The 27,717-nt window shown below is 42.3% G+C and overlaps 1 protein-coding gene and 1 long non-coding RNA gene across 8 annotated transcripts in view; one reads left to right on the forward strand and one right to left on the reverse strand.

The window, feature by feature from the left end:
- The window catches only part of LOC106568866 (epidermal growth factor-like protein 7), a 27,509-nt gene extending 24,794 nt beyond the window's left edge, over window positions 1-2,715 (reverse strand). For 3 of the 7 annotated variants that reach the window (XM_014139657.2, XM_045692506.1, XM_014139620.2), the window contains exon 1: window positions 2,438-2,715. Coding sequence is in view for 2 of the 7 variants with exons in the window: in XM_045692504.1 (XP_045548460.1) it covers window positions 2,438-2,544 (107 nt within the window). In the remaining 5 variants the exon portion in view is untranslated. Of the gene's footprint in view, window positions 1-1,093; window positions 1,485-2,437 lie in introns of those variants that run through there. The other 4 variants (XM_045692504.1, XM_014139647.2, XM_014139638.2 and 1 more) reach the window with 4 other exon arrangements.
- Window positions 2,531-25,965, forward strand: LOC106568890 (uncharacterized). Its single transcript, XR_001320415.2, has 4 exons — window positions 2,531-2,735; window positions 3,528-3,585; window positions 4,272-4,311; window positions 25,237-25,965. It is a non-coding gene; the product is annotated as an uncharacterized lncRNA (long non-coding RNA).
- Window positions 25,966-27,717: the final 1,752 nt, after the last annotated feature.

Here is a 27,717-nt window from a genome sequence, read left to right on the forward strand (position 1 = left end):
GCCTAATACAAGGAATTTGAAATGATTTATACTTTTACTTTTGATACTTAAGTATATTTAAAATCAAATACTTTTAGACTTTTACTCAAGTAGTATTTTACTGGTTGACTTTCACTTGAGTCATTGTCTGTTAAGGTATCTTTACTTCTACTCAAGTATGACAATTAGGTACTTTTTCCACCACTGGGGAAGGGTTAGCTAACATGCTAAGTAGAGGGAAAGGTGCTAATTAGCTAAAATGCTAAAGTTGTCCGTGATGAGACTCGAACTCGCAACCTCTAGGTGGTTAGACATTTGCGTTATACGCCCACCCATCCACCGTGACCAACAACCCTACTTTCGTTTTTGCCTTAAGTAACCATCTGTCTTATGTAACCTTACCAATCTAACATATTTTACTAATTTCAGTGTCCAGGATTTACGTTTACTATGTTACATCTAGTCTATGAGACCAGGCTGTGAACTCAGGTAAATATTGATCTAGTTGAGATATTCAAATATTGTTATTGCTGCTAACGAGCTTGGTATTCAAAGTAAACAACAGCTATCCCAACACTCAATGGATGGAACATGCCCTCATTGCCCTGGTCTAGTCCAGGGTTTCCCAAAGTCGGTCCTGGGGCCTACCCTGGGTGCACGTTTTGTTTTTTGCCCTAGCAAAGTTGGTTATTTGAATCAGCTGTTAAGTGCTAGGGCAACACTGGTCCAGTCAATGCATCATTATGTAACTAATCAGTTGGCACATGCGACACATTTCTTACAGTGGCCAACAGACGGCAGTGTTTTACAATACTTTCATCATTAGATCACACACCGCAAACTTGCCTCTGAGCCAGAGATGCTCTTGCTCTTCTTTCTATCTCACTCTCGCATACACACACGCACGCACACACACACACACACACTTCTTCTCAGTAGCCTACAACATAATGCAAAAGTTACCGATATTAATAATAGTCACAAAGTATAACAAGCTTAGCCTATAGAAATTATATCATTGATATGGTCATATCAAAAGTAAACGGATCGTACGCATTGGCTATATAATTAATGTGCGTAATGGGCTGAAATTGAATGAAAACGTGCAACTTACAAGTCTGATATAGTAATTCCAATGTGCTCCTTGTAATTTAGTGAAATTAAATGATATTGGTTTTCACTTTTGAACTTACAACTGTCCCATGTGCAGCTAAGTAGCAACGCACTGTTCCCTTGTCCAAAATGTGAAATGTCTAGCAAAACGGAAAACCTCGGTCTAATCCACTCGCTATGCTAGTTAGAAGCCTAGTGAGCGTTTCCCTGTGAGTCGTCTTGTGTTATAGCCTTGTAGTAATATCTCTCTGTCAGTCCAGATGCAGGTTCCGTCTCCGTGAGTAGCCTACAAACCTACTAACTGTCAGAGTGCGCGTGGGGGGGTACCCGCCGCAGCACCCCTCCGGCTCGAGCCAGCTGGGTATCTCGCAACCGCGACGGGGGACTCCCCGCGTTACTACACAGAGATTTCACTTGAATTTATTTGTAGGCTATTTATTACAAGCGCTACCGTGGCCAAGAGCGAAAGAAGCTGGAGTTGCATTGGAGAAAGATAATATGGTTTGGGCGTCTTTTGAAAATACGTGGCTGCTGTAGCCTGTAACAGGTCCTAAAAATAGCATCATCCACATTCATACTTTTGTTGTCCATTTCTAGCGGAGCTATTGATAGCCTAGGCCTACCAGGGAAAATGACAACCAACTGGGTAGAGACCTCAATTCAACGTCTAATTCAGGTTGGTTCAACATCATTTCATTTGGTGGAATCACGTTGATTCAACCAGTGCCCGGTGGGAATTTTCTCATCAAATGTGATACATTTTGTTGAAATATGCCACCTTTCTAAATAGATTGTTAAATGTAGGCTAATTGTTGTTGTAGCATACCACATTCTCATACATTAATAAATATATATTTTTGCAATGAGTTGACTAGCACAATGCTTGGGAGCGCATTCAGTTAATACCATGAAGGCCTATCATATCCCAATGTCTCAAGCTATTTTCTCAAGTATAGGCTACAATCCCCTCCAACTCCGCCATTGTGCCACACCCACGACAAAAAGGTCATTTCCATTTAGACAGGCCCATAAATGCTCATAGCATATCATAAAGCTATTCTGTTTCGCGCCCTTGGTCGTGGTCGGCTGTGGCTTGATCGAAACGGGTCCCAATGATGTGGCAATGATTTGTCATATTTGAGTTGTAAGGTTAGGCTATGCATGTCTAATATAAAACTGAGTGTCCTTTTTAATACTGGCAATAGGCCTAAAAGAGGGCTTAATAGCCACCTTTGTTTCGTCAACACAATTAAAACATCTTACATAAGTATAGTAAATACGTTTTTTTTCTCTCCAAAAGTTAATCAAATTATGAGTTAAGATAAACGAAAAAAACTATTCTTACCCCCTCAGTATGGGGTCATGTGGTGCTGCGTCTCGCGCACGCTGAGCAGATGCTGCCATGGGAACCAACTCCAACCACTTGACAGCCAGTTTAGTGGACTCTTCCATCGTTGCAATTTATTTTTAGCTCGTCCCCACGGTTTTTTCTTAGAATAAAACCTCAACGGTTAATGTTTAGATGCTCCCCGTGAACCGACAGGAGAGAAATGAAATGCCTTTGGGCGTTTTTCAGTTGCTTTTTATCCAGAGCTTCCTGTGGAACGCAGGAATTGGATGGACAATCCCAAACCGGAATTCCTGTGAGTGTTTCACGCTGATAAAAGCGTTCTACTGTACAAACACTCCATCCTGCTTAAACCGCTTTGTCAATTACTTTTTAAAGCATTCTCTGCCCCTATTAGGCCTATAGTCTATGGTCAGAGTTTGAAGGGGACAAGAAAAAGCGTCTTACTCTGACTATTGTCAGACGGGGTTAATTCGAATTAAAGGCATAAAGACAAAAAAAAAGACATTGAAAAACGAATCAAATAAATAGCTTATACTTTTCAATTTATTGAGAAGTCATTGGCATTTCAGTACATCCTGAATTGACTGCCTTCAATTTGAATTGATCCCAACCCTGGACTGTACTGTAGGCCTTCAGATTTTAACCCACAAAAGATTGCATTACATTACACCGTTACAGCGTAAGTTTAATCAGCATACATTATTACTGTAAATAGAGACACTTCCTGTTCAGGGTTGCAGAGAACATGGAGTGAAAACATAGGCCTAGGCCCAATGCAACCAACAACAATAGAGTACCACAGTATGAGTCATAATACCCATAAAACGTAGTGGTCAAACACAGAAATGTTTCCAATCGTTTTTCCACCATAAATTTTTCCCATATGGGATTTTAGAAACATTTCAAATTAGGGCTGTGTTTTGTGTAGGCTTACCCTGGCGTGACGTTTTGATAACTGTGTAAATCTCTCTCGGTCAAGGTGACTTTCATCAATATATTCGCCTGTATTTAACCTCCCCAAAAATGAAATGCTAATTAGCTGCTAATGTGACTATCATACTGAACTGCATATGCCTGTCTCAAGATTCACGTCACTCACCAGGACCAGATGATTTGGACGAGACTGCCGAATCGATGCAAAGGTAAGAATCTCTGGATTAACTATTTAATGTTAGCTACATTCAGTAATTCATAAATTGCCCCCCCCCCAAAAAAAATGGGGACAATTCTGTGAACTGACTTGGACTAGTTTTAAATTGACACAATACCTGTTATCTAGCTAGTTAGCTCATGGTTAGCTAGTTAGCAACATTAGTCTGGCTAGATGGTTACATTAGCCGTCTATTTGTCCAGCCATTTAAATGAATGAGAAATTCATAAAAACAAGTTTAGCTTTCTTTGGCTTTTATAAACCAACAGTCTAGCTAGCTAACTTAAAGAAGGTGAATGTATCGTTCTTTATAATGTTTGTGTCTGTGGCTGTGGGTTAGCCTACTTCAAGTAACTACTTGACTTGTAGCTACCCTAGCTAGCTGTATTATTTTGGTCTGGCTTTTTGTGAGGTTTCAGAGATTGACTGATTAGCATCCTCTCTTGAGTCAACAGTGTGCTTACTTTACTGCTTGAAGACTTTGATTTGTTTGTTGTTACCCTCTGAACAGCAGATCATTAGTATAGCTAGTAAGCAAGGTTATGTAACCTTATTTAGTCCTACCTGGTATGGTTAGTTTTAAATTAATTGGTATTCACACGTTTGTTTTTTAGGTAGATTTACTGTCATGTTATTGTTGCCAAATTGCAAATCTTATTTGCACCTTGTCTATTCCAGAACCAATGGGTGTGCCTGAGTCTTATCACCTCTCAACTAGGTAAGCTGTTTCAACCTGGAACACTATTCTCCTGCTCTCGTCTGTTTCAGTCATTGCAGGAAGTCCCGAGGAGCAGGAGTGTGTGAAGGGTTTTGTCCCAGTCCAGCTCTAACACCTGACTTAAATAAAAATAACGAATCACAGCGATAGGCTATGATATGTAATCAGGTATGAGCTGGGCTGGAACAAAGCTTATACATACTCCTACCATTCAGATCTAGAGCTGTCCACCATCACTATTGTGTACGGGGTTCATTTAGATGTTATTAATATAAATTCAGCAAAAAAAGAAACGTCCCTTTTTCAGGACCCTGTCTTTCAAAGATAATTCGTAAAATCCAAATAACTTCACAGATCTTCATTGTAAAGGGTTTAAACACTGTTTCCCATGCTTGTTCAATGAACCATAAACAATTAATAAACATGCACCTGTGGAACGGTCGTTAAGACACTAACAGCTTACAGACGGTAGGCAATTAAGGTCACAGTTATGAAAACTTAGGACACTAAAGAGGCCTTTCTACTGACTCTGAAAAACACCAAAAGAAAGATGCCCAGGGTCCCTGCTCATCTGCGTAAACGTGCCTTAGGCATGCTGCAAGGAGGCATGAGGACTGCAGATGTGGCCAGGGCAATAAATTGCAATGTCCGTACTGTGAGACGCCTAAGACAGCGCTACAGGGAGACAGGACGGACAGCTGATTGTCTTCGCAGTGATAGACCACGTGTAACAACGACTGCACAGGATCGGTACATCTGAACATCACACCTGGGGACAGGTACAGGATGGCAACAACAACTGCCCGAGTTACACCAGGAACACCCTCCATCAGTGCTCAGATTGTCCGCAATAGGCTGAGAGAGGCTGGACTGAGGGCTTGTAGGCCTGTTGTAAGGCAGGTCCTCACCAGACATCACCGGCAATAACGTCGCCTATGGGCGCAAACCCATCGTCGCTGGACCAGACAGGACTGGCAAAAAGTGCTCTTCACTGACGAGTCGCGGTTTTGTCTCACCAAGGGTGGTGGTCGGGTTCGCGTTTATCGTCGAAGGAATGAGTATTACACCGAGGCATGTACTCTGGAGCGGGATCGATTTGGAGGTGGAGGGTCCGTCATGGTCTGGGGCGGTGTGTCACAGCATCATCGGACTGAGCTTGTTGTCATTGCAGGCAATCTCAACGCTGTGCGTTACAGGGAAGACATCCTCCTCCCTCATGTGGTACCCTTCCTTTAGACTCATCCTGACATGACCCTCCAGCATGACCATGCCACCAGCCATACTGCTGGTTCTGTGTGTTATTTCCTGCAAGGCAGGAATGTCAGTGTTCTGCCATGGCCAGCGAAGAGCCCGGATCTCAATCCCATTGAGCACGCCTGGGACCTGTTGGATCAGAGGGTGAGGGCTAGGGCCATTTCCCCCAGAAATGTCTGGGAACTTGCAGGTGCCTTGGTGGAAGAGTGGGGTAACATCTCACAGCAAGAAGTGGCAAATCTGGTGCAGTCCATGAGGAGGAGATGCACTGCAGTACTTAATGCAGCTGGTGGCCACACCAGATACTGACTGTTACTTTTGATTTTGACCCCCCTGTTGTTCAGGGACACATTATTCAATTTATGTTAGTCACATGTCTGTGGAACTTGTTCAGTTTATGTCTCAGTTGTTGAATCTTGTTATGTTCATACACATATTTACTCATGTTAAGTTTGCTGAAAATAAATGCAGTTGACAGTGAGAGGACGTTTCTTTTTTTGCTAAGTTTATAAAGCATGCTCCACTCTAAAGTTGAAGTTGAACTTGTTGACTGATGCCAAGGCGGTGGCTGCTAAGAAGAAGGGAGCAGCTGCGGACCAGAAGACTGCAGCCAAGGCAGCACTGCGAGTAGTATTGGTTGGTACTGTATGTGCCTTTAGGTTCCTCTCCATGTGTAGGCTATTGTACTTGCCTGTGGGTTAGTCTTTCATATGAGTAGTAGTTTGTTGCAATGCATTGCTTAGTTTATCATTTGTGTCAACTTTGAATTCAATCTAAGCCACAGATTGTAAACTTCATGCACTTTGAGAGCAAGCAGTATATAAATGCAGTGTATTCACACTGTTTTGCAATGTAGGTCTACAATAGCCTCGACAGCACTCTCAGGGGTAGCTAGCTTCTGTCCTCCTCTGGGTACATTGACTTCAATTCAAAACCTAGGACGCTCATGGTTCTCAACCCCTCACACATTAATTATGACAACTTCCGGAGGACGTCCTCCAACCTATCAGAGCTCTTGCAGCATGAACTTACATGTTCTCCACCCAATCAAAGTATCAGATAAGTAATCTAGTACTGATAGCATAAATTACAGCTAGCTAGCACTGTAGTGCATAAAATGTGGTGAGTAGTTGACTCCAAGAGAGAGAAAGACAATAGTTGTACAAATTAATTTCTTCAAAAATTAAGGAGAAGCAGCAGCACCAGCAGAAAGAGCTAGATATATTTGGTTGTAATTTTTTTCCACTTTTTCCACTTTTCACTTAGCAAGCTAATTAGGCCTCCTCAAACACCCGGCTCAAACAGAGTGGATTGCTATTTATGTTAGCTAGCTAGCTAAGGCTAACCCAACACTGGAACGCCTCCAAGTCAAGGTAAGCTTTCGGTTGTATTCATTTATTGCCACTGGGACCCGCCGGTATAACTGCTAAGCTGCTTGCTATACACTACTGCTTGATTGTGGCAGGTTTACTAACACTTTAGTTCTAGTAGCTATGTTGACTATGACGTTTGCTAATATGGTGACAACGATGTAAGCAGTGTGTAGCGGATATGGTACAAAGGTTTGGCTTGGAAAGGTCCACAAGCGAAGGGAAAAGTTGAGAGGAGGAGAGTGTGTAAATGTGAGAATTATACAACGAGCAAAATAATATTGCTGTTTGTATGTGGCTGCTATGAAAGTGAACTGTGTGTACGGGTAATCAGGTTTGTATTCATTATGCCAATTCTCTTGGAATATTTTCTTAAACGGAAGCAAATGGAACAAAACGGGGATAAACCTACCAGAATCTTTCAAATAGAAACTCGTTTGCAACTGGATGAATGATTTCACCCTCAAGGCCTTATTGAATGTGTCACTGTCTGTCACCTTGATTACTTCAATTTGTCTCTCGTCCTGTGCACCTACATTATAAACTTTTATTTGTGGCTAGGTTGTAGCAACTACATGATGGGTTCAGGGAAAATTTGAGTGTCATGTAGTAGCCTAAACCTATCGATGCTACATTGAGCTGGGTGAATGGAATTTGAATGACAGTCATCCAATATGCTGTAATAAAAGTAAGGCCGTGCTCATAATCTTAAACGGCACCGACTGCCACTGCTCTCTATGGACGGGACTGTAAAACCCATGCATTCAAATTACTCTATCTACAGTCCCTTCAGAAAGTATTCACACTCCTTGACTTAAAAAAATAAATAATTGTCTTACAGCCTGAATTAAAAGTGGATAAAATTGAGGTTTTGTGTCACTGGCCTACATACAATACCCCATTTTGTCAAAGTGGAAACATGTTTTTAGAAGTTGACAAATTTATTAAAAATGAAAAGCTGAAATGTTTTGAGTAATTAAATATTCAACCCATTTGTTATGGCAATCCTAAATAAGTTAAAAAGTAAACATTTGCTGGACTCTCTGTGTGCAATAATAGTGTTTAACTTGTTTTTTGAATGACTGCCTCATCTCTGTACCCCATACCTACAATTATCTGTAAGGTCCCTCAATCGAGCAGTGAATTTCAAACACAGATTCAACCATTGGAGGCTATCCAATGCCTCGCAAAGAAGGGCACCTAAAAATGGCACCTAAAAAGCAGATATTGAATATCAATTTGAGCATGGTGCAGTTATTAATTACACTTTGGATGATGTATCAATACACCCAGTCACTACAAAGATACAGGCATCCTTCCTAACTCAGTTGCCGGAGAGAAAGGAAACCGCTCAGGGATTTCACCATGAGGCCAATAGTTACTTTCAAACACTTAGAGTTTAATGGCTGTGATATGAGAAAAGTGAGGATGGATCAACAACATTGTAGTTACTCCACAATACTAACCTAAATGACAGATTGAAAAGAAGGAAGCCTGTACAGAATACAAATATTCCAAAACATGCATCCTGTTTGCAACATGGCACTAAAGTAATACTGCAAAAAATGTGGCAAAGCAATTCACTTTTTGTTCTGAATACAAGTGCTATGTTTAGGGCAAATCCAATACAACACCATACTGAGTACCACTCTCCATAATTTCAAGCATTGTGGTGGCTGCGTCATGTTAAGTGTATGCATGTAATCGTTAAGGACTGGGGAGTTTCCACCAGACACTGGGAGATGAATTCACCTTTTCAGCAGGAAAATAACCTAAAACACAAGGCCAAATCTACACTGGAGTTGCTGAATGTTCCTGAGTGGCCAAGTTATAGTTTTGACTTAAATCTACTTGAAAATCTATGGCAAGCCCTTTAAATGGTTATCTAACAATGATCAACCAATTTGACAGAGCTTGAAGAATTTTGAAATGTTTTGCAAGTGTTGCAATATCCAGGTGTGGAAAGCTTTTAGAGACTTAACCAGAAAGACTCACAGCTGTAATCGCTGCCAAAGGTGCTTCTACAAAGTGTTGACTCAAGGGTGTGAATACTTTTGTAAATTATATTTTTGTATTTAATTTTCTATACATTTACAAACATTTCTAGAAACATGTTTTCACTTTGTCATTATGGGATATTGTGTGTACATTAGGGTTGAAAGGCGGGAACACGGTTCCCAAGATTTACTGGGAATTACCAACCAAAACCACTCCCTTTTCCCAGGATAAATAACTGGTAAATTATAACAAATTATTTATATGAACAGCATGGTGTGAATTCATGTAGACCTATCATCTCATCATGGTAACTTTTTGTTTTATTGTGACAAATAGGCCTACATTTGCTGCAGCATAGCTTATGCTACAGTTATATAAAGACAGAGGCTGCAGTCCAAACACTTAAAAGACGCACCCTATCCCCTCAGCCCTCAAATTAAGTGGACACTTCTGATGACGTATCATGAAGTCTGACGAGTATACACTTGCAGGGCGAGGGAGGGAGGAAGGAATTATTTTAAATGGACCAGCCTTGGCCGTAAATTTGTCACTAGTTCATCCCGCGATGATTGTGTTTTCAGCCACCGGTGGCTTGTGGGTGCTTTATATGGGCTACAGTCAATGAGTGCATGTCTACTTATATTAAATATATAATTATTAATACCCAAACATTTCTGCAGCATTGAAGGTCCCCAAGAACACAGTGGCCTCCATAATTCTTAAAAACCACAAAGACTCTTCATAGAGCTGGCCGCCCGGCCGAACTGAGCAATTGGGTGAGAAGGGCCTTGGTCAGGGAGGTGACCAAGAACCCGATGGTCACTCTGGCAGAGCTCCAGAGTTCTTCTGTGGAGATGGGAGAACCTTCGAGAAGGACAACACTCTACCAATCAGGCCTTTATGGTGGAACAGCCAGACGGAAGCCACTCCTCAGTAAAGCACATGACAGCCCACTTGGAGTTTGCCAAAAGGCACCTAAAGGACTCTCAGACTATGAGAAACAGGATTCTCTGGTCTGATAAAACCGAGATTGAACTCTTTGGCCTAAATGCCAAGTGTCATGTCTGGAGGAAACCTGGCACCATCACTACAGTGAAGCATGGTGGTGGCAGCATCATGCTGTGGGGATGTTATTCAGCCGCAGGGACTGGGAGACCAGTCAGGCTCGAGGGAAAGATGAACGGAGCAAAGTACTGCGAGATTCTTGAAAACCTGCTCCAGAGCGCTCAGGACCTCAGACTTGAGCGAAGGTTCACCTTCCAACAGAACAATGACCCTAAGCACACAGCCAAGACAATGCACCTGTACCAAGCTTGTAGCATCATACCCAAGAAGACTCGAGGCTGTAATCGCTGCCGAAGGCGCTTTAACAAAGTACTGAGTAAAGGGAAAGAATACTTATGTAAATGATATTTTTTATTTGTAGTAAATTTGCAAAAAGAAAAATCAGTTTTTGCTTCATCACTATGGGTTTTTGTGTGTAGATTGATGAGAAAAAAATGACAATTTACTACATTTTAGAATAAGGCTGTAATGTAACAAAATGCCAGAATACTTTCCGAATGCACTGTATATGCATCAGCCTACCAATTATACAAATAGGCCCTATTATATTTCAAAATTCAAATCAAATTCGCTAACCTATACTTGTAACTTTATAGGCCGTATGTGCTGCACCGGAATGGCATGTTCTCTCCCTGCTTTATCATGGATTGAATGATGTGTGTAATTCCAGTCATATAATCCAGTGTAATACAATACAGTACATTAATACAGTCCATACTCAAACGGATTAGCCTACTGGAGCTAGTTTCATGTATTTACCCAAGAGAGCATATAGCTTCATCTATGGGCTTTTGTTTTTCTGTCATGTGTAATGTGCAGTAGCCTATATCAAATATGTATTGCATAACAGCACAATCATTTGGGCTTTTTTGGACTTGGGCTCATAAAATCTATTAAATATATGGTTAATCAGGCTCAGGTAGCATCAGACTTGAATCTTCAATCAAAGCTCTAATCAAATCCAGACATAGGCCTATTTATATGCTTTTGAATAACACTTCCGGATTTGGAGAGAAATACCGGGTTACCCAGGAGAAAAGGGATTTATTCTTGGGATGCAACATTTGAAAATTACCCTGAAAGTATTTAATCCTAGGGTGACAGAATAAAATGGGTGACAGAAAAAAATATACTTGAATTCAGGCTGTAGCACAACAACATGTAGAATAAGTTAAGGGGTATGAATACTTTCTGAAGGCACTGTATGCTGAATTTATTCAAAATTTTTCCTTCAAAGCTTCTTTAAAAGATGTTATGAAATTTGTTCAGAGGTTAACATTTGGTTAAACCTTTCGCTGGTAAAATGTTGATATTGGTCTACAGATACGTTACAAAACTACCAGAGAAATATAATAACATATGCGTTTTAAACGAAAATACCAAACTTGCTAAAGTGAGGTATCTTTTTATTCCTGAGGTTAGTTAAGGGCCCAGTGATTTGGGTTGTAGCCTAGCGATGTGACTCTACTGTACCTGCACACATACTGTTTTTACTGCGACAACGAAGAAGTTTATGTGCTGTAGCACCATGGCTGGGGGTCCCGGTTGACCACACACACCAACACACACTCAGGACATTCTGCCAAGGGTGAGTGGCAGGAAAGGTTCAAGGACCGTGAGACACAAAATATGCGAGTGTGTAAGCGAGTGTATGTTTCTTTTCAAGGAACTATTTTCTTTCTTTGAAATCAAGGCTTGGCCTGACGCAAGCAAAGTTTTGTATGCCGATTGCTGAGACCAACAAAAACAACTGAAGCGAAGCAGCACTTCCTGCCGAAGAGGAAGCAGGAAATGGCTGTGGTAGTGAGATTCTGGAGTCGGGTCCGTTGGAACAATAAAAATCTCACTTGTACAGGAAGCGGACGTGCGTCAAAGGGGACCTGACAGATTTGGCTAAAAGGCAGAAGCACTTACCCTGGAGAGAGTCGAGAGAAGGGTCACTGTGCCCATGCTATGGTCTGAAGAGGGTTAGAAACATGAACAAACTTTCCTGATGAGGGCTGAAAGAGAGAGAGTGTGAGTGGTGGGGTAAAGAAGGGCATACAATACAGTAAATATTATTGTTGCTGACAAACAAATAAGTCTGGAGCGTTCCCACCACATGCCGGTACTGGTTTATTATCTGGCTTCACAATAGGATTGGGGTGTGTTTATGTAGAAAGCGCCGGTTGTGCCAGTGTGTGTGTGTGTGTGTGTGTTTTCTCCAACGGGATACGCCAGGTATTTCTCCCTGGCTACTGAACTATAGTGAACACCTCCCTCCCTGTCTGAGTATTAATGACATCACCAGTGTGTTTACAGAGTTTGGCCCTGGTCTGTACCTGTCTCTTCTGTGGCTGCAGGTACTAAGATCCACCATTGATATCTACCTGCTCTTTAAAACATGAATGGATAAACAGCATTGACAGAAAACAAAATCCTCTCTACCCCCCTCTTGCTCTCTCCCCCCTCCCCTTCTCTATCTTAGTTGTGGATCAGTGCTGTGTTTAAAGTCTCTGGCCAACTCTAAGACGGTTGGGCTGTCCTCACCAGTAATGTAAGAATTTGAGGACACAAACATAGTCAGCAGAATGGGCTCAGTTTAACATTACTGACGCTTCCAGATACTTGATACAGTACTTCTACATGATGATGTGCTGCTTGGTCTCGGTCTGTCTACATGCTGGAGACTAGAATGGAGAGACTGGATGCTGTGGAGATTTGTACTGTAAGGCTTCTGAGCATGTGTGAGGGAGACACTGAGATATGCATGTGTGTACAGATATGTGCAAATGCACACCTATTGTCCCTACACAATGATGCATACACACTGCTATCAAACCACACATCCTGCATACTGATCCTTGTCATGACACTGCGTGTTGCTTAGATAAGACAGAGGAGAGGATGAGTAAGAAGAGAAGAAAAGTCTCTGGGACCCTCCCCCCAATACACACAAATACTCTTCACCCCCCTCTCCCTGTGCTCTAGACCTCTCCCCACCACTACCACAGTGATGACATGATTTCCATTCATTCAAGCCAAACAAGACGTCCTGCATCCAAGGCCTCAATCAAACCCCTCTTTTCACCAACACCCCTTTTTTCTTCATTTTACTGTCATCAACCCATCTCACTTCATACAAGCAATAATGATGAAAGCTTTATGAACCATGCAGTGGGTATCATAAGTATTCACCCCCATTGGATTTCTTCACATTTTATTGTGTTATAAAGTGGGATAAAATGGATTTCATTGTAATTTTTTTGTCAATGATCTACACAAAATGCTCTGTAATGTTAAAGTGGAAGAACAATTATAATAATTTTTTTGAGATTAATGAAAAGGAAAGCACTAATATCCCTTGATTAGTTAGGTATTCAACCCCCTGAGTCTATACATGTTAGAAATGTAGTTTACAAAAGTTCAATCAGGAAGGCTGGTCTGAATGGCATGTCACTTTTAATTCATCTAGTAGCCACGAGCTCCTCTCTTCTGGCTACGGATGTACTCGGCTTATCTCTGCAACTCCTAGACGACGGTATCCCCTTTGCGGGAGAAGAGGTTTTCCCCCAGACGGAAGAAAAGGCTCTAGATTCGACTTCACCAGCGAAAGGGAAATTCCAAGATACAAGGCTATGGGCTCCTCTGACCAGGCTTTTCCTGCTTCCTTTGCTCCCATGAAGCCTCCGTGGCTCCTCCACCACTTCCACCCGGGCCCCTTTCTCGGCTCCTATGACCAACGACCCAGCACTGGTGGCTATCCAGCCATCTTTACAACTGATCCCAGGCTACATCACATCCAGGAATGGGTTTACCACACTGGTTCCTTTACTGCTAGTGTACAAGGTTCATCTGGCACCTGCAAGGGTTTGGGTAGTGCTCAGTTTTAATAACACTTTTACTCAAGTGCCTTTTCATGGTTGGTCCTATGGTAACGTCGCAATAGCGCCTGATCTCAGATCTCATTATGGGTTACACAGTTGGCTCTTAGTACGGGTACTACTACGGATGCTTCCTATCCGTGTACTTTTGGGGGGATTTTCACACTCAAAGTTGGCAGTTCATCAGATTTACATGACAGGTGATTGGTTACTCCTTAGTGGGGCTCAAATCATAGGCCTAGTGTCAGCATGTCATACACCAAGCGAATCACATTAGTCAGGCACTACTACGTCTGGTTGCTTTGTCTCGTGCCATCTTTTCTCATTTCTATCCAATCAGCACAACTGTTCACCACAACACAACAGTTTTAAACTCTACCCTCAGCTACTACGTGACCAAAAGTATGTGGACACCTGCTTGTCAAACATCTCATTCCAAAATCATGGGCATTAATATGGAGTTTGTCGCCCCTTTACTGCTATAAAAGCCTCCACTCTTCTGAGAAGGCTTTCCACTAGACGTTGGAACATTGCTCCGGGGACTTGTTTCCATTCAGCCAAGAGCATTAGTGAGGCCGGGCAGTGATTAGGCCTGGCTCGCAATCGGCATTCCAATTCATCCCAAAGGGGTTCGATGGGGTTAAGGTCAGGGCTCTGTGCAGGCCAGTCAAGTTCTTCCACACCGATCTGAGAATTAGAAACAGGTTCAGCCCCTGGTTCGACCGTGATCTATCCGGAAGGCCAAAGTTAGTTACTTTAAGGAGCAGTTCTCTCTCTGTGGGTCTAACCCCAAGAAGTTCTGGAAAATGGTTAAAGACCTAGAGAATAAACCCTCCTCCTCACAGCTGCCCATGTTCCTTAATGTTGATGATGTGGTTGTTACTGACATGGAGCACATGACTGAGCTCTTTAATCACCACTTCAAGTCAGGATTCCTATTTGACTCAGCCATGCCTCCTTGCCCATCCAACATTTCCTCATCTCCCACCCCTTCTAATGCGACGAGCCCCGATGGTCCTCCCTCTTTTTCCCCTGTCCCGCTACAAAGTTTCTCCCTGCAGGCGGTCACTGAGTCCGAGGTGCTAAAGGAGCTCCTTAAACTTAACCCCCAAAAACCATCTGGATTTAGACCCTTTCTTCTTTAAGGTTGTTGCCCCTATCATCGCCAAGCCTATTTCTGACCTTTTTAACCTGTCTAAACTCTCTGAGGAGAGGCAGCCACGGTGTGTCCTTTATTTAAAGGGAGAGATCAAGCCCATCCTAACTGTTATATGACAATTTCTATTTTGCCCTGTTTATCAAAAGTGTTGGAAAAACTTGTCAATAATCAACTGACTGGCTTTTTTAATGTCTAGTATTCTCCCTGGTATTGAATCTGGTTTGCGCTCAGGTTATGGATGTGTCACTGCAAACTTAAAGGTCCTCAATGATGTCACCATTGCCCTTGATTCTAACCAATGTTGTGCTGCTATTTTTATTGACATGGCCAAGCTTTTGGTACGGTAGACCATTCCGTTCATGTGGGCAGGCTAAGGAGTATTGGTGTTTCTGAGGGGTCTTTGGCCTGGTTTGCTAACTACCTCTCTCAAAGAGTGCAGTGTATAAAGTCAGAACATCTGCTGTCTCAGCCACTGCCTGTCACCAAGGGAGTAACCCAAGGCTCGATCCTAGGCCCCACACTCTAATCAATTTACATCAACAACATAGATCAGGCAGTAGGAAGCTCTCTCATCCATTTATATGCAGATGATACAGTCTTATACTCAGCTTGCCCCTCCCTAGAGTTTGTGTTAAATGCTCTACAACAAAGCTTTCTTAGTGCCCTTAACCTTGTTCTGAACACCTCCAAATCAAAGGTAACGTGGTTTGGTAAGAAGAATGCCCCTCTCCCCAACTGTGTGATTACTACCTCTGAGGGTTTAGAGCTTGAGGTAGTCACCTCATACAAGTACTTGGGAGTATGGCTAGATGATACACTGTCCTTCTCTCAGCACATATCAAAGCTGCAGGCTAAGGTTAAATCTAGACTTGGTTTCCTCTATCGTAATCGTTCCTCTTTCACCCCAGCTGACAAACTAACCCCGATTCAGATGACCATCCTACCCATGTTAGATTACGGAGATGTAATTTATAGATCGGCAGGTACGGGTGCTCTCGAGCGGCTAGATGTTCTTTACCATTTGGCCATCAGATTTGCCACCAATGCTCCTTATGTGACACATCACTGCACTCTATACTCCTCTGTAAACTGGTCATCTCTGTATACCCGTCGCAAGACCCACTGGTTGATGCTTATTTATAAAAACCCTCTTAGACCTCATCCTCCACATACAACACCCGTTCTGCCAGTCACATTATGTTAAAGGTCCCCAAAGCACACACATCCCTGGGTCGCTCCTCTTTTCAGTTCGCTGAAGCTAGCGACTGGAATGAGCTGCAAAAAACTCTCAAACATGACAGTTTTATATTGATCTCTCATTCAAGGACTCAATCATGGACACTCTTACTGACAGTTGTGGCTGTTTCGCGTGATGTATTGTTGTCTTTACCTTCTTGCTCTTTGTGCTGTTGTCTGTGCCCAATAATATTTGTACCATGCTTTGTGCTGCTACCATGTTGTTCTGCCACCATGTTGTTCTGCTACCATGTTGTGCTGCTGCCATGTTGTGTTGCTACCATGCTGTGTTGTCATGTGTTGCTTCCATGCTATGTTGTTGTCTTAGGTCTCTCTTTATGTAGTGTTGTGGTGTCTCTCTTGTCGTGATGTGTGTTTTGTCCTTTATTTTTATTATATTTTTAATCCCAGCCCCTGTCCCCGCAGGAGGCCTTTTACCTTTTGGTAGGCTGTCATTGTAAATAACAATAAGAACTGACTTGCCTAGTTAAATAAAGGTTAAATTAAAAAAAGTGAACTTCACTCAACTTTCTAGAGTAGTGGTCACCAAGGCATTCCTTGTCGAACGCCAACCATTTCTGTAAAAAAACAAACAAGATAAAGCCTTGTGTTCCAATTTTTTTGTATTCGTCTCGGGCTGTTGGTGGTGGGTGCACCCAATTCAGCTGCCCTGCGTGCCGGGTAGGCAAACTGTTGCCATTTTGAACCATTTCATGTGTCTGAAAGTAAAAACTCTGCCTTCCCGGCAGGTTCAGAGAGCAAATCAAGTGCACTATAGGCCTACTGCTGACCAATCGGATGTCTCAGACTACCATGTCTAAAGTGACGAAGCAGGCATAAAATAAAGCTTACAGCGGAGTTAATACTGTGAGATTTCACAACGTTTAAAACCATCACTAGAGAGAGACTGTCAACGAATACAGCAGAGCTGCAGTTTTTGAGTGAGTTCAGGTTAAAGTTCTTACTCAGCACTGTCAACACTTTGTAGTCAACACTTTTTTATAAACCATAAAATGCCTCGTTCTTCCTATTTCCACTCAGTGCTACAACAAACAATGCAGCAGTAATGAATGAATAGGAAAGTGTATCTATATTCTTGCATTGTTGTTATTATTGGTGGCTTGGGTCTTTTTTAATATCGAGGAATATTTAACTTTCTCTGTTCATAGGAATAACAACATGAATTTGTGCACGAGGCAGAAATAATGCGGTACGACTCGAGTTTCCCCATCAGCTGGAAGACTGTGTCCCTTTTTGGTCAGTGTCACTGGAGGAAAGGGAGAGCGGATGGATGTTGAGAGGCAGAACCTCAGTCTGCAGGCACCATCAGCCCAGTAAAAAAAATAAATTAACAAAAGATTATTTAAATGCATGCTCACTCAGCTGTGCCTCACAAGTAATATAACAACGGCTCTATTACCGGTGTGATCATATAGCCAACCTCAAATGTTGAAATATAATTTTTTTAAATGGCCCGAACAACAATGCATAGGCAGGGCATTTCAAGCAAAACTAATATGCAGTGATAATGTATTGGGCCTATAGCTTACTGCACAAACCTCATTTCTACAGTACTGTTTTTAATTGGTTAATATTGCATATGCTTACGGTTTTTAAGTCATGTAAAAAAAAATTGGGTGAGCAATAGATCTCAGCTTTCATTTGGACTCAAAGTGATCTTGAATCAGGAAAGTTTGGTAACCACTGTTCAAGAGTTTCCCCCATCAACGTTTCCGTTTATTGTGGCAACTGATCAAATCAATGCAATATTAGCCACATTCAATTCAACATACCGAAATAACACGAACTATGCAAGAGATTTTGTTGTAGGTAGAACGCATCGGATTAGGATTCCATTGCATTGACACGCACTACTCAGCCCGTACTCTACGCAGACCTGTGCGACATAAACAATCAGAGCTGCAGTAGGTCTATATGCTAATAGACCATTACATATATGGGTCTGTGCCATTTACTTTGAACTGGACTATGTTTACAGCATGAGCGGTCGTGAGTAGATGCGCTTGTTAATGTTATAGGATGCATTTTCTCCATTGTTTTTTTATGGTAGGCCACTCTGGTAGGGCTAAATTATGATCAAATAGCCACAGTAACCTACATAGCCACTGTTAAAGCTATAACTTAAAGCGGGTACAGCCTCAGTGTTCACAGTAAATGCGCACTGGAAGTTTTCACAAGTTTGCGTTCAGCAGACCTAAATTCGCACACTGCCTAAGGCAACATTGTCCATAACATGATGCAGCCACCACTATGCTTGACAATATGGAGGCAATTACTCAGTGTTGTGTTGAATTTTCCCCAAACATAAGGCTTTGCATTTAAGCCAAAAAGTGTATTCCTTTGCCGGGTTTTTTCACTCTGTCATTTAGGTCATTATTGTGGAGTCACTGCAATGTTGTTGATCCATCCTCAGTTTTTCCCCATCACAGCCATTGAACTCCATAGCTGTATTAAAATCATCAATGGCCTCATGGTAACATGCCTGAGCAGTTTCCTTCCTGTCCTGCAGTTTAGAAGCCTGACTGTATCTTTGATATGTCTGTGATTTAATACAGCATCCACAGCATAATAATTAACTTATAGAGATATTCAATGTCTGTGTTATTGTTACCCATCACTGCCCTTCTTTAAGAGGCTTTTGAAAACCTCCCTATTCTTTGTACTTGAAATTCAAACCTTTAATGAGGGACCTTACAGATGTATGTATGGGAGTAGGTGCTTATATGTGTGACGGCAATGGTCACCATTGTATAACTCCTCTGGAGCAATTAGGGTTAAGTGCCTTGCTCAAGGGCACGGCGACAGATTTTTCACCTTGTCGACTCCAGTATTCAAAGCAACGACCTTTCGATTACTGGCCCAACGCTCTAACCTTGAGGCTACCTGCCACTCATATGGGGTACAGAGGAAGGGGTAGTCATTCAAAAATCATGTTAACCCCTATTATTTCACATAAAGTCCATGTAACTTATGTGATTTGTTAAGCCAAATTTGACTCATTAACTAATTTAGGCTTGCCTTAACAAAGTGGGTGAATAATTATGCAATGACTATATTATATATGTTATTTAATTTGTTTTATTTTGTAAAAATTTATCAAATGTTTTACTTTGACATTGTGGAGTATTTTGTGTAGATCAATTACAAATAAAAACACATCTATTTCAATTCCACTTTGTAATACAACAAAATGTGAACAAATCCTAAGGGATTTGACTTTTTTTTTTAAAGCAAAGTCATGCTTTGATATACTTCCCAGTTTTGGATGTGTGAATAGCCTTTTTAGAGGTACCAACCTTTATTAATCTCACCCTCTCCTGAAGACCAGAGAGAAGGGAAACTAGTAATCTAGTTGAGTAGTAGGGTGGGTAAGTTTGTCACTAGTGTATCAATGTTGCGCAATTGGTTTTACCATCCATGCCTTGGGCCCCTACAGTAAAAATGCTTAGACATCACAAAAATACATGAGAATAGCCTTGACTAATTTTGTCCTGCATATCAATGTGAGCACATTTTTTAAACATGCCTTTTTATGGCCTCCCTCCCATCCCGCTCAGATTTCTTCCCCTTGTTGCTGTTGCCAACAATCCTCGTCAGAAACTGTCAACGGTGGCCAGGGAGGGATGGGGATTTTATACACATTCCACCCAAACTCTGCTCCCTCAGAAACACGTGACAGTAATTGGCTTATTTACCATAGTAATCAAATTCTCTCTCCATGAGGCTAGCATTTGGAACATCTTGTATTTGATCCAAAACATTCCCTAGAGTTGTTTCAGGAGGCTGGTGAGTGTGAACTGTGGACATTCACACCAAAATAGTCCTAAAGGATCTCTTGTAGTTCAGATCAACTGTGATTTAATCTACAGTTTTTGCGCAAATATTTGTTACGGAACACTGATGCATTCCAGCAAGGAATTAAGTTATATAGAGACGCACAGTATTTGTTGGCTATTTAATATCCCATGGTCTGCCAACTTTTGTAGCGTTTTGCCATCAATAATATATGCCACTCTGCTGCTGTGTTATGCTATTTCTAGAAAGAGTATCCCATGGTTTCCTAACCCACTCATAAGAGACTGTGTGTGGTGGGGCAGTAAGAATAGAGAAAGCTGCTGTGAATCAATGGCAGGTGGTGCCAAGAAGGGTTCTGTATCTGTATAGGCTAGAGATCAAATCCACATAGGTAGTTGATGGGATCACTTTGTGTTTTATAGATAGAGGTTTGGCGGCAGCTAAATGGAGAGGCTGGGCAGTGGGTAAACCAGGACTAATGTAAGGAGATAGAGGTGTCCAGTAGTTTCCACCACTAGAGAGTAAGAACTTTACAATTCCCTCAGACTGTAATGTTAGCAGCTACACACTTAGAAAAAAGCGTGCCAAACGGGTTATTTGGCTGTCCCCATAGAATCCTTTTTGTTTCCAGATAGAACCCTTTTGGATTCCTTTAGAACCCTCTGTGGAAAGGGTTCTACGTGGACCCAAACAGGGTTTTTCAAAGGTATCCTGTAGGGGCAGCTGACAAATCATTTTAGGTTCTAGATAGCACCTTTGTGTAGCGTTGAAGCCAGAGCCTAAACTAAAGTGTATATAATGGAGCCTCCAGGCCCAGATTCACAAAACATTCTTAAGAAGAAATGTCTACTTAACTGCCATTTTTTCCTTAGCTATAGACTTAAGAAGAAAGTTAAGCAAGTTGATATTCCTCAAAAAGGTTCTTGGACATTTTCTTGAGCTATTTCTTATGTTTCTCCTTAAGCAAAAAGTTAAGAAGAAATTTTATTCTTGAAAATAAAGTTGTCTTCAGAAAAAGCTCATGTAAGAAATTCAACATGTGTTTCACCTGTCCTGTCCTTGTGCTTTTCTACACCCCCTCCAGGTGTTGCCCATCTTCCACACTTATCCTCTATCTGTCTATGCCAGTTCGTCTTGTTTGTCAAGCTTACCAGCGGTTGTCCTGTCAGTGCTTGTCTTTTCCCAGCCTCTCGTCTTTTCCCAGCCTCTCTTTTTCTCGTCCACCTGGATTTTGACAGACGACATGCGATGAGCCTCTCAGATACCTCATATCTCTGAAATATGGAGCCATTTACATAAATGTGTCTTACTGTATAATACATTGAAACACCTTTCCCCAATGCCAATCATCCCAAAGACAGAGGGTTAATGCTGAGGCAGATCACGTCTGCATCTTACATGTTCCCTATATAGTGTACTACTTTTGACCAAGATCCATAGTGCACTGCATTTGACCAGAGCCCTATGCAGGCCCTGGTCAAAAGTAGTGCACTATATAGTAAATTGGGTGCCATTTCAGACGTACCCTATGGCTTCTTTCCCTGGATGAGAAGTAAAGGCCCATCTGACACAGTACAGATGTAGGATCTTAATTTGATCACTTTTTGTTGCTGAGAATTTTCCTTCTTTGCAGAAAATGCAGATGAGCTTTGTGATTTACATAAATTCACTGAAAACCCACACTTACACAGTTATATTAACAGTATTGCACTTTTCATGTAGTCTAATTTTGGCCAGCTGATAGCCTAACCACAGATCAAGCAACATTATGGACTAAATGTTAAAATCCTGTTTTATGCAGGATTATTTTGCTGCAAATTAAGATCCTACATATGTAGCACATAGAGTCTAAAAGACCTTGAGTCAGTCAGTGAGGAGGATTGTTAAAGTAGATGTACACAGTAGCAAAAAGATTTGAAAAACAAGCCTGACAAATGGCCTTCTTTGTCATGGCCGTGTCCCTGACCAGCCTGGTGATCCTCAGTCCAATTATGGGGCGAGGTGCTCTCTTAAACATGTCAAGGACATGCAGCCTGGCCCTAATGTGCCCATAATATGTGAGCGACATGCTGTCAACAAACACACTTCAACAACCAGGCACTGGTAATGTATGACAATTGTGTACTTTTTCCACCACTGTTGGTAAGCGAGGGAAGGAGAGAGGGTAGTTAACGGAGGGTGGGAGGGTGTTAAAACAAGGGAAGGCTGATTGACCCCCACAGGTAAGAACAACAACCCATCAGCCAAGCGATTGTTAAATCCACACTGTTTTCCATGTGAGGTTGTTCACCCAAGGGACTATTAATCCTATAGAAGTCATGGGTCATAACACCTATTATATCAGTCAAACACAAACACACACATTCAAACACACACGCACATAGAAAATAATTCATCCAAGCGCTGTCAAATACGCTCAAATAGTACAATGCACTTAAAATAGAACAACATCACTGCAACTTGCACAAATTCACATTGTATTCACACAAAAACAAATTTTCCCACAGTGTGAACAGAAGTTGGAAAAGGTTTGTTTGCCTCAAATCCCAAATCCCTGTACTGCTGACAGACAGCAGTTTCCTAGACTCATTAGGGTGATTGAGTCTTTCTGGAAAGGAACAGAGGATTACCCTAAATCTGTCCTCTGTCGATGTTGAGCCTCAGCCTGAGACATGTATCTCCATGACGTCCCATAGGAGACAAACCCTTCCACTTAAAACCCCCTAACCACGTAGGATAGAAGTGAGTGTGTGTGTGAGGTCCTCTCTCCTCAGCAGTACCAGCCCAACACCATGAAAATGTAAGTCGGGTTAAAACACACTGTAGTTTAAAAGTGAGATGTGGTTGTTGTCTTAGGAAAACACTGTCTTTGTAGGCTTCCATAACGTAGTAAAGAGTATGGCAGTGTTTGTCTGTCCGTTAGCCCTGGGCTGGCGTTGGTCACTTTGTAAATCACTGTTTATGTTTGATGTTCACACACACTTCCTTTTAGGGTCAATGAGTGTTTCTACTAGCGTGCTGTGGGACTGTGGAGCTTGGCATTCCTCAGTGCCCTGGCCTGAGATACAAGGACAGAAGGGCTGGTACAGGATGTAGACAGGGTGTGGTACCAAACCATTCGCATGCACACGCACACGCACACACAGAGACACTCAGAAGCCTGTTCCACCCCCGACGTAGGGGTTAATAAACTTGTTTTGAATTCATTCACCTCTAAACAGGATTTACATTCCAAGCCTTGAAAATAGAGTGGTTGAAACAAAGACAGGAAGTGATGTTAGAGGACTTCCTGTCTCACCTCCTCACCCTCCTCTCTCTGCATTTATCTTGACCCTGCAGACTGGACTCCCTGCACCCTGCAGCCGGCCACCACACCCACCCAGCAACCAAAGCAAACATACAGGCACACACACACACACTCTCAAACGCCAGACTCTACCCCATTAAAATGCACCTACACCCCCCTCCCAACCCCCTGCCAGTCAAGGGCCAGACACTCACCTAACCCTTAAATAAGGCAGGTAGCCTAGTGGTTAGAGTGTTGGTCTAGTAACCGAAGGTTGCAAGATCAAATCCCTGAGCTGACAAGGTAAAAATCGGTCGTTCTGCCCCAGAACAAGGCACTTAACCCACTGTTCCTTAGGCTGTCATTGAGAGTAAGAACAAATTCTTGACTGATTTGCCTAGTTAAATAAAGGTTAAAAAAAAGACCTGCTGTTCCACTTGACTGTTGAATTTGTCACACTCACTTAAATGTGAAGAATATTCAAAATCATCTGCAAACAACCCAATAAAATATGCACATCAGTGACATTCTCTTGTGGAACAGTTAGTGGTATTTCTTCCACCCAACCACCCGAGAATGAAAGTTCTTGGACAGAAGGCGCTGTCATTCAGCATCATGGAAGCTACAGTTCCTCATTAGGCGTGGATGCTCAATGGCAGGAAAGCTGTATATCGGTATAGCTAATATAAATGTTGCCAACGAGCTTTAATCTACACTTTATGAGTTAGTAATTGAAGTGTTTTTGGGGACTATAAACTATATCTGTCTTGATAAAAGTCTCCAACCCGAAATGTTGACACAAACAACATGCAGAGGCTCGTTTTTGCGGGAGTTATATTGTATATTGTGATAAAACATGTCGGTGCTCATCGGCCATTGGACATAAACAGTTATATTGTATATTGTGAACTGCACTATAAGCCTCTGGTGTTGATGTAATGAATTATAGGTCTATATTAGAGCGGGAGATATATAGGGTGGGAGACAGGAAAGGCTATTTTGCCTGCAGTGACTCAATCTCCAGAAGCAGACCTTCCGGCCCAGGGCTTGGGTGCTTTCCTACGTTAACACTGCAATAATATATGAGTCACACTAACACTGATAGGCAGATGGAGAGAGAGAGAATGAAGGTTAGATTGAGACTGGGGATGTGGAATAGAAAGAAAGGTGGCAAGGAGAGAGAGCGAGAGAGAGAACAACAGGATGGTCAACTATTTTTGCTGGTATGACAATGTTATGTTGGAAAATAATATAGTTATAGTGTCCAGTTTGTGCTGAGGTTTCTGTAGGGGGCAAACGCTCTACAAGCATACTGTAGAGCACTGAGGAAAAGAATAGAGAGATAAGAGAGAGAGAGAAACAAGACAGAAAGAGAGAGAGTGGGGACAAACAATACCGACTGCAGGAGCCGTACAAAGACATTTATTTTCTAGGACTTAAGTAAATCAAAAGCCATTCCTCATTCTTGACCACCCTGGGCCTGGATTGGGGTGCAGAACAAGCCTGCTGATTTGGGTTTCCTTTCTTAACTCCACAGACTGCAGGCTACATGTTGTTTGTCAGCAATGTTTCTGTCTCTCCACCATGCCTCCACCTGCTCCTCCACTCTTGTCACCTCTCCTCCTCTCCCTCACTCCTCTTTTCCCTCACTCCTCTCCCCCTCACTACTCCTCCTCTCCCTCACTGCTCCTCTTCCTCACTCCTCTCTCTCACTCCTCTCCCTCACGCCTCCTCTCCTCGTCTGTCATTGGGGCCATCTGTAGTGTTTGGGAGGCTGTAATGTATACGGCCAAAACACATCTCAACATAGTGAACGAGAGTCCTGAAGTACTGACCCCTATTTCTTTCTTTCTGTTCCCTCTTTTTTTCCACATACAGCATGTGCGCTGGAGCAGTGTGTTTCCCCAGAGCCCGACTCAGATTCCCCAGTCAGCAGAATCTATGTAAAGGCATGTTCCACTCCTTCACTGATGGAGGGGTAAAGATTTAAAGACTTCTGATGTGGGAGGTCAGCGACCTCAGCCCCCCCTCCCCCATGCTGCTGTCATGGCACATCGCAGTAAGTAGTGCAATGGGGTCCACCCTAGTTGAATCAATGTTTTTTTTTCCTACGTCATTTCAATGTGGAATAGACATTGAATTGACGTACGTATGTGCCCAGCTAGGAGCCATTCTCCAGCTGTCTGTCTGTGTCAGGTCTTTCCCTCTCTGCCCCTGTTTAGTGTAGTCCACCGGGTGGCACAGAGTGTGTGGGAACTCGACGATGTCCAGGTGTAGTAAACATACGGTAACTATTCAGAGCGGGGAGGGGTTGGAGGAAGGGGGGGTTTAACATTAGTGTGTCTGGGCTGACACTGTCAAAGAAGATTGCTCTGCACTGGGTCTCTTTTACAGCTAAATCAATGCAGTGTGTGTGTGTCTGTATTATCCCTGCTCACATTGTAGTCTAGTGTTCTGATAACAGCCTAATCAATGACTTGTGTGAATGAGTGTGTGTGCCCCCCCAATGCAAACTCAGACGAGACTCCTAATGTGCTCTTTGTAGCAGGGTGGCGCCCTGATAACTTATGGTGTCAGTCCATCTTCATTAAAGTTTGAGTAATGAAATCTTATCTCAGAGTTTCTGTCTCAGTGAGTGTGATGTGAAAACTCAAAGCCATGAAGGTGATAACTCTTTTAAGTCTTCTCTGCTTCAAGAAGAATAACAATCAGTGTTGCCATGGAGTTACCATGGAGTTTAAATGCACTTAACTCCAAGGTTCTTAAATTGTTCTTTCTCAGCTCTTAAGGTTCCTTGGAGAACTCTTGCCCAATAAAGAACCTTTGAGTTAAGTGGGGGGTTATTGACGGGGCATCTACCGTTATTCAGAATTTGAAAAGGTTATTGAAATGTATGGTAGCCTGCAGATGTGTCCCTTTCATAGTACACAGCAAATTGGCCAGTGTTTACTAGTGTTGATTTTTCAGTGTAACATTTGTGATGGTTAAATTAACACTCCGTGGTGTAAAAGAACCATGGTGTTGGTGTTAATAACCAGAGTTGAACCAAAGCCACGCCCATCATTATCATTTCCCGGCATGCTCTATTGCAGGTTGATTTTTCAAGTTGTTTGTTTCAATATCTGTGTTTTTGCATGTGCAATGATTGATTGATTAATTCATCTTATGGTACTCAAATATAAATAACATAACATTAAGATAAATAAATAATAAAGGGGGTCAACATAAATTGTCAGTCTTATGGCTTGGGGGTAGAAGTTGTTCAGGTGCCTTTTGGTCCCAGACATGGCACTCCGGTACTGCTTGTCGTGTGGTAGCAAAGAGAACAGTCTGTGACATTGGTGCTGCACTCACCATTATCTTTCTCTACTCTCCAGCTGCATCTTCTGGTATCTTCTCTCCATGGTGAGTTGGAGTCTCTCTATTTCAGACTTGAACCGTGCTGCCTCTATCTCTTTAGCTAACTGGTGTTCCAGTTCTATCTTCTTAAGATGAACTTGAATATATGAGTGATAACTGTTGTCTCCATTACTGCTTTGTTGACTGGGGGCTGGCCACCCCCTTCCTTGGAGGGACTGGGCTTTTAACGCCTTTTCTTCTGGCTGGCCTGGGCTCAACAGTTCGCTTTGTTGAGGTTGATGATGATCCTCTTCATCAAAATCCTCCTCAAGGTCTTCTTCTTTGGGGGCGTGGCTTGCCTGAAGCTGACCTGTGGGGGAGGGCTCACCAGTTAGAATGCCCTCACCTCGGTGGGCATGCCCACTTGGAGCGGTTGTTAGAGTGCGTGGGTGGTTGACTATGTAGTCCTCCATTCTTTTTGGCTGCTGTATCTGCCATAGTGGACGGTCTTCTCCTCTGGGATGGGACCCTTGGGAGATCTGGTTGTCCTCAGTCTCGATGTCCATCATCCGGCTCAAAGGACCATAAAACGGAGTCTGGTGCTCTCTAATGTGTGGATAGGCTACTTGGAGTAAATGGATGCCGGACTGCACTCTGGTCAAAGAGTGATGACAGACACAGAAGCCCAGTACTTGGTCAAAAACTCACAAATATCCCTGCAAATGAAAACGGTCTGATCTCCACAAAAGCCAACCGAACTGAGAAATAAGTTTTGTTTTTATACTAACAAGTGGTTGCCATGGTAAATAATCCAATAATAATTGGTAGGAAACATCAAAGAATTTACCAGAATCTCTAAATGAAAATACTGGCAGATCAATAAAATGTCCTTGTAGATCTAATTACATTTTTAGGATTCTAAATTAATATCTAAGGGGCTTTTATGCACTGGTGGATTGTAATGGTTTAAGATCTGGTTTGGTGATTAGGGTTAGTTGGCAGTTACAACTAATAGCTATA

The sequence above is a fragment of the Salmo salar genome, chromosome ssa01 (assembly GCF_905237065.1).
Source record: "Salmo salar chromosome ssa01, Ssal_v3.1, whole genome shotgun sequence".
Taxonomy (NCBI): Eukaryota; Metazoa; Chordata; class Actinopteri; order Salmoniformes; family Salmonidae; genus Salmo; species Salmo salar.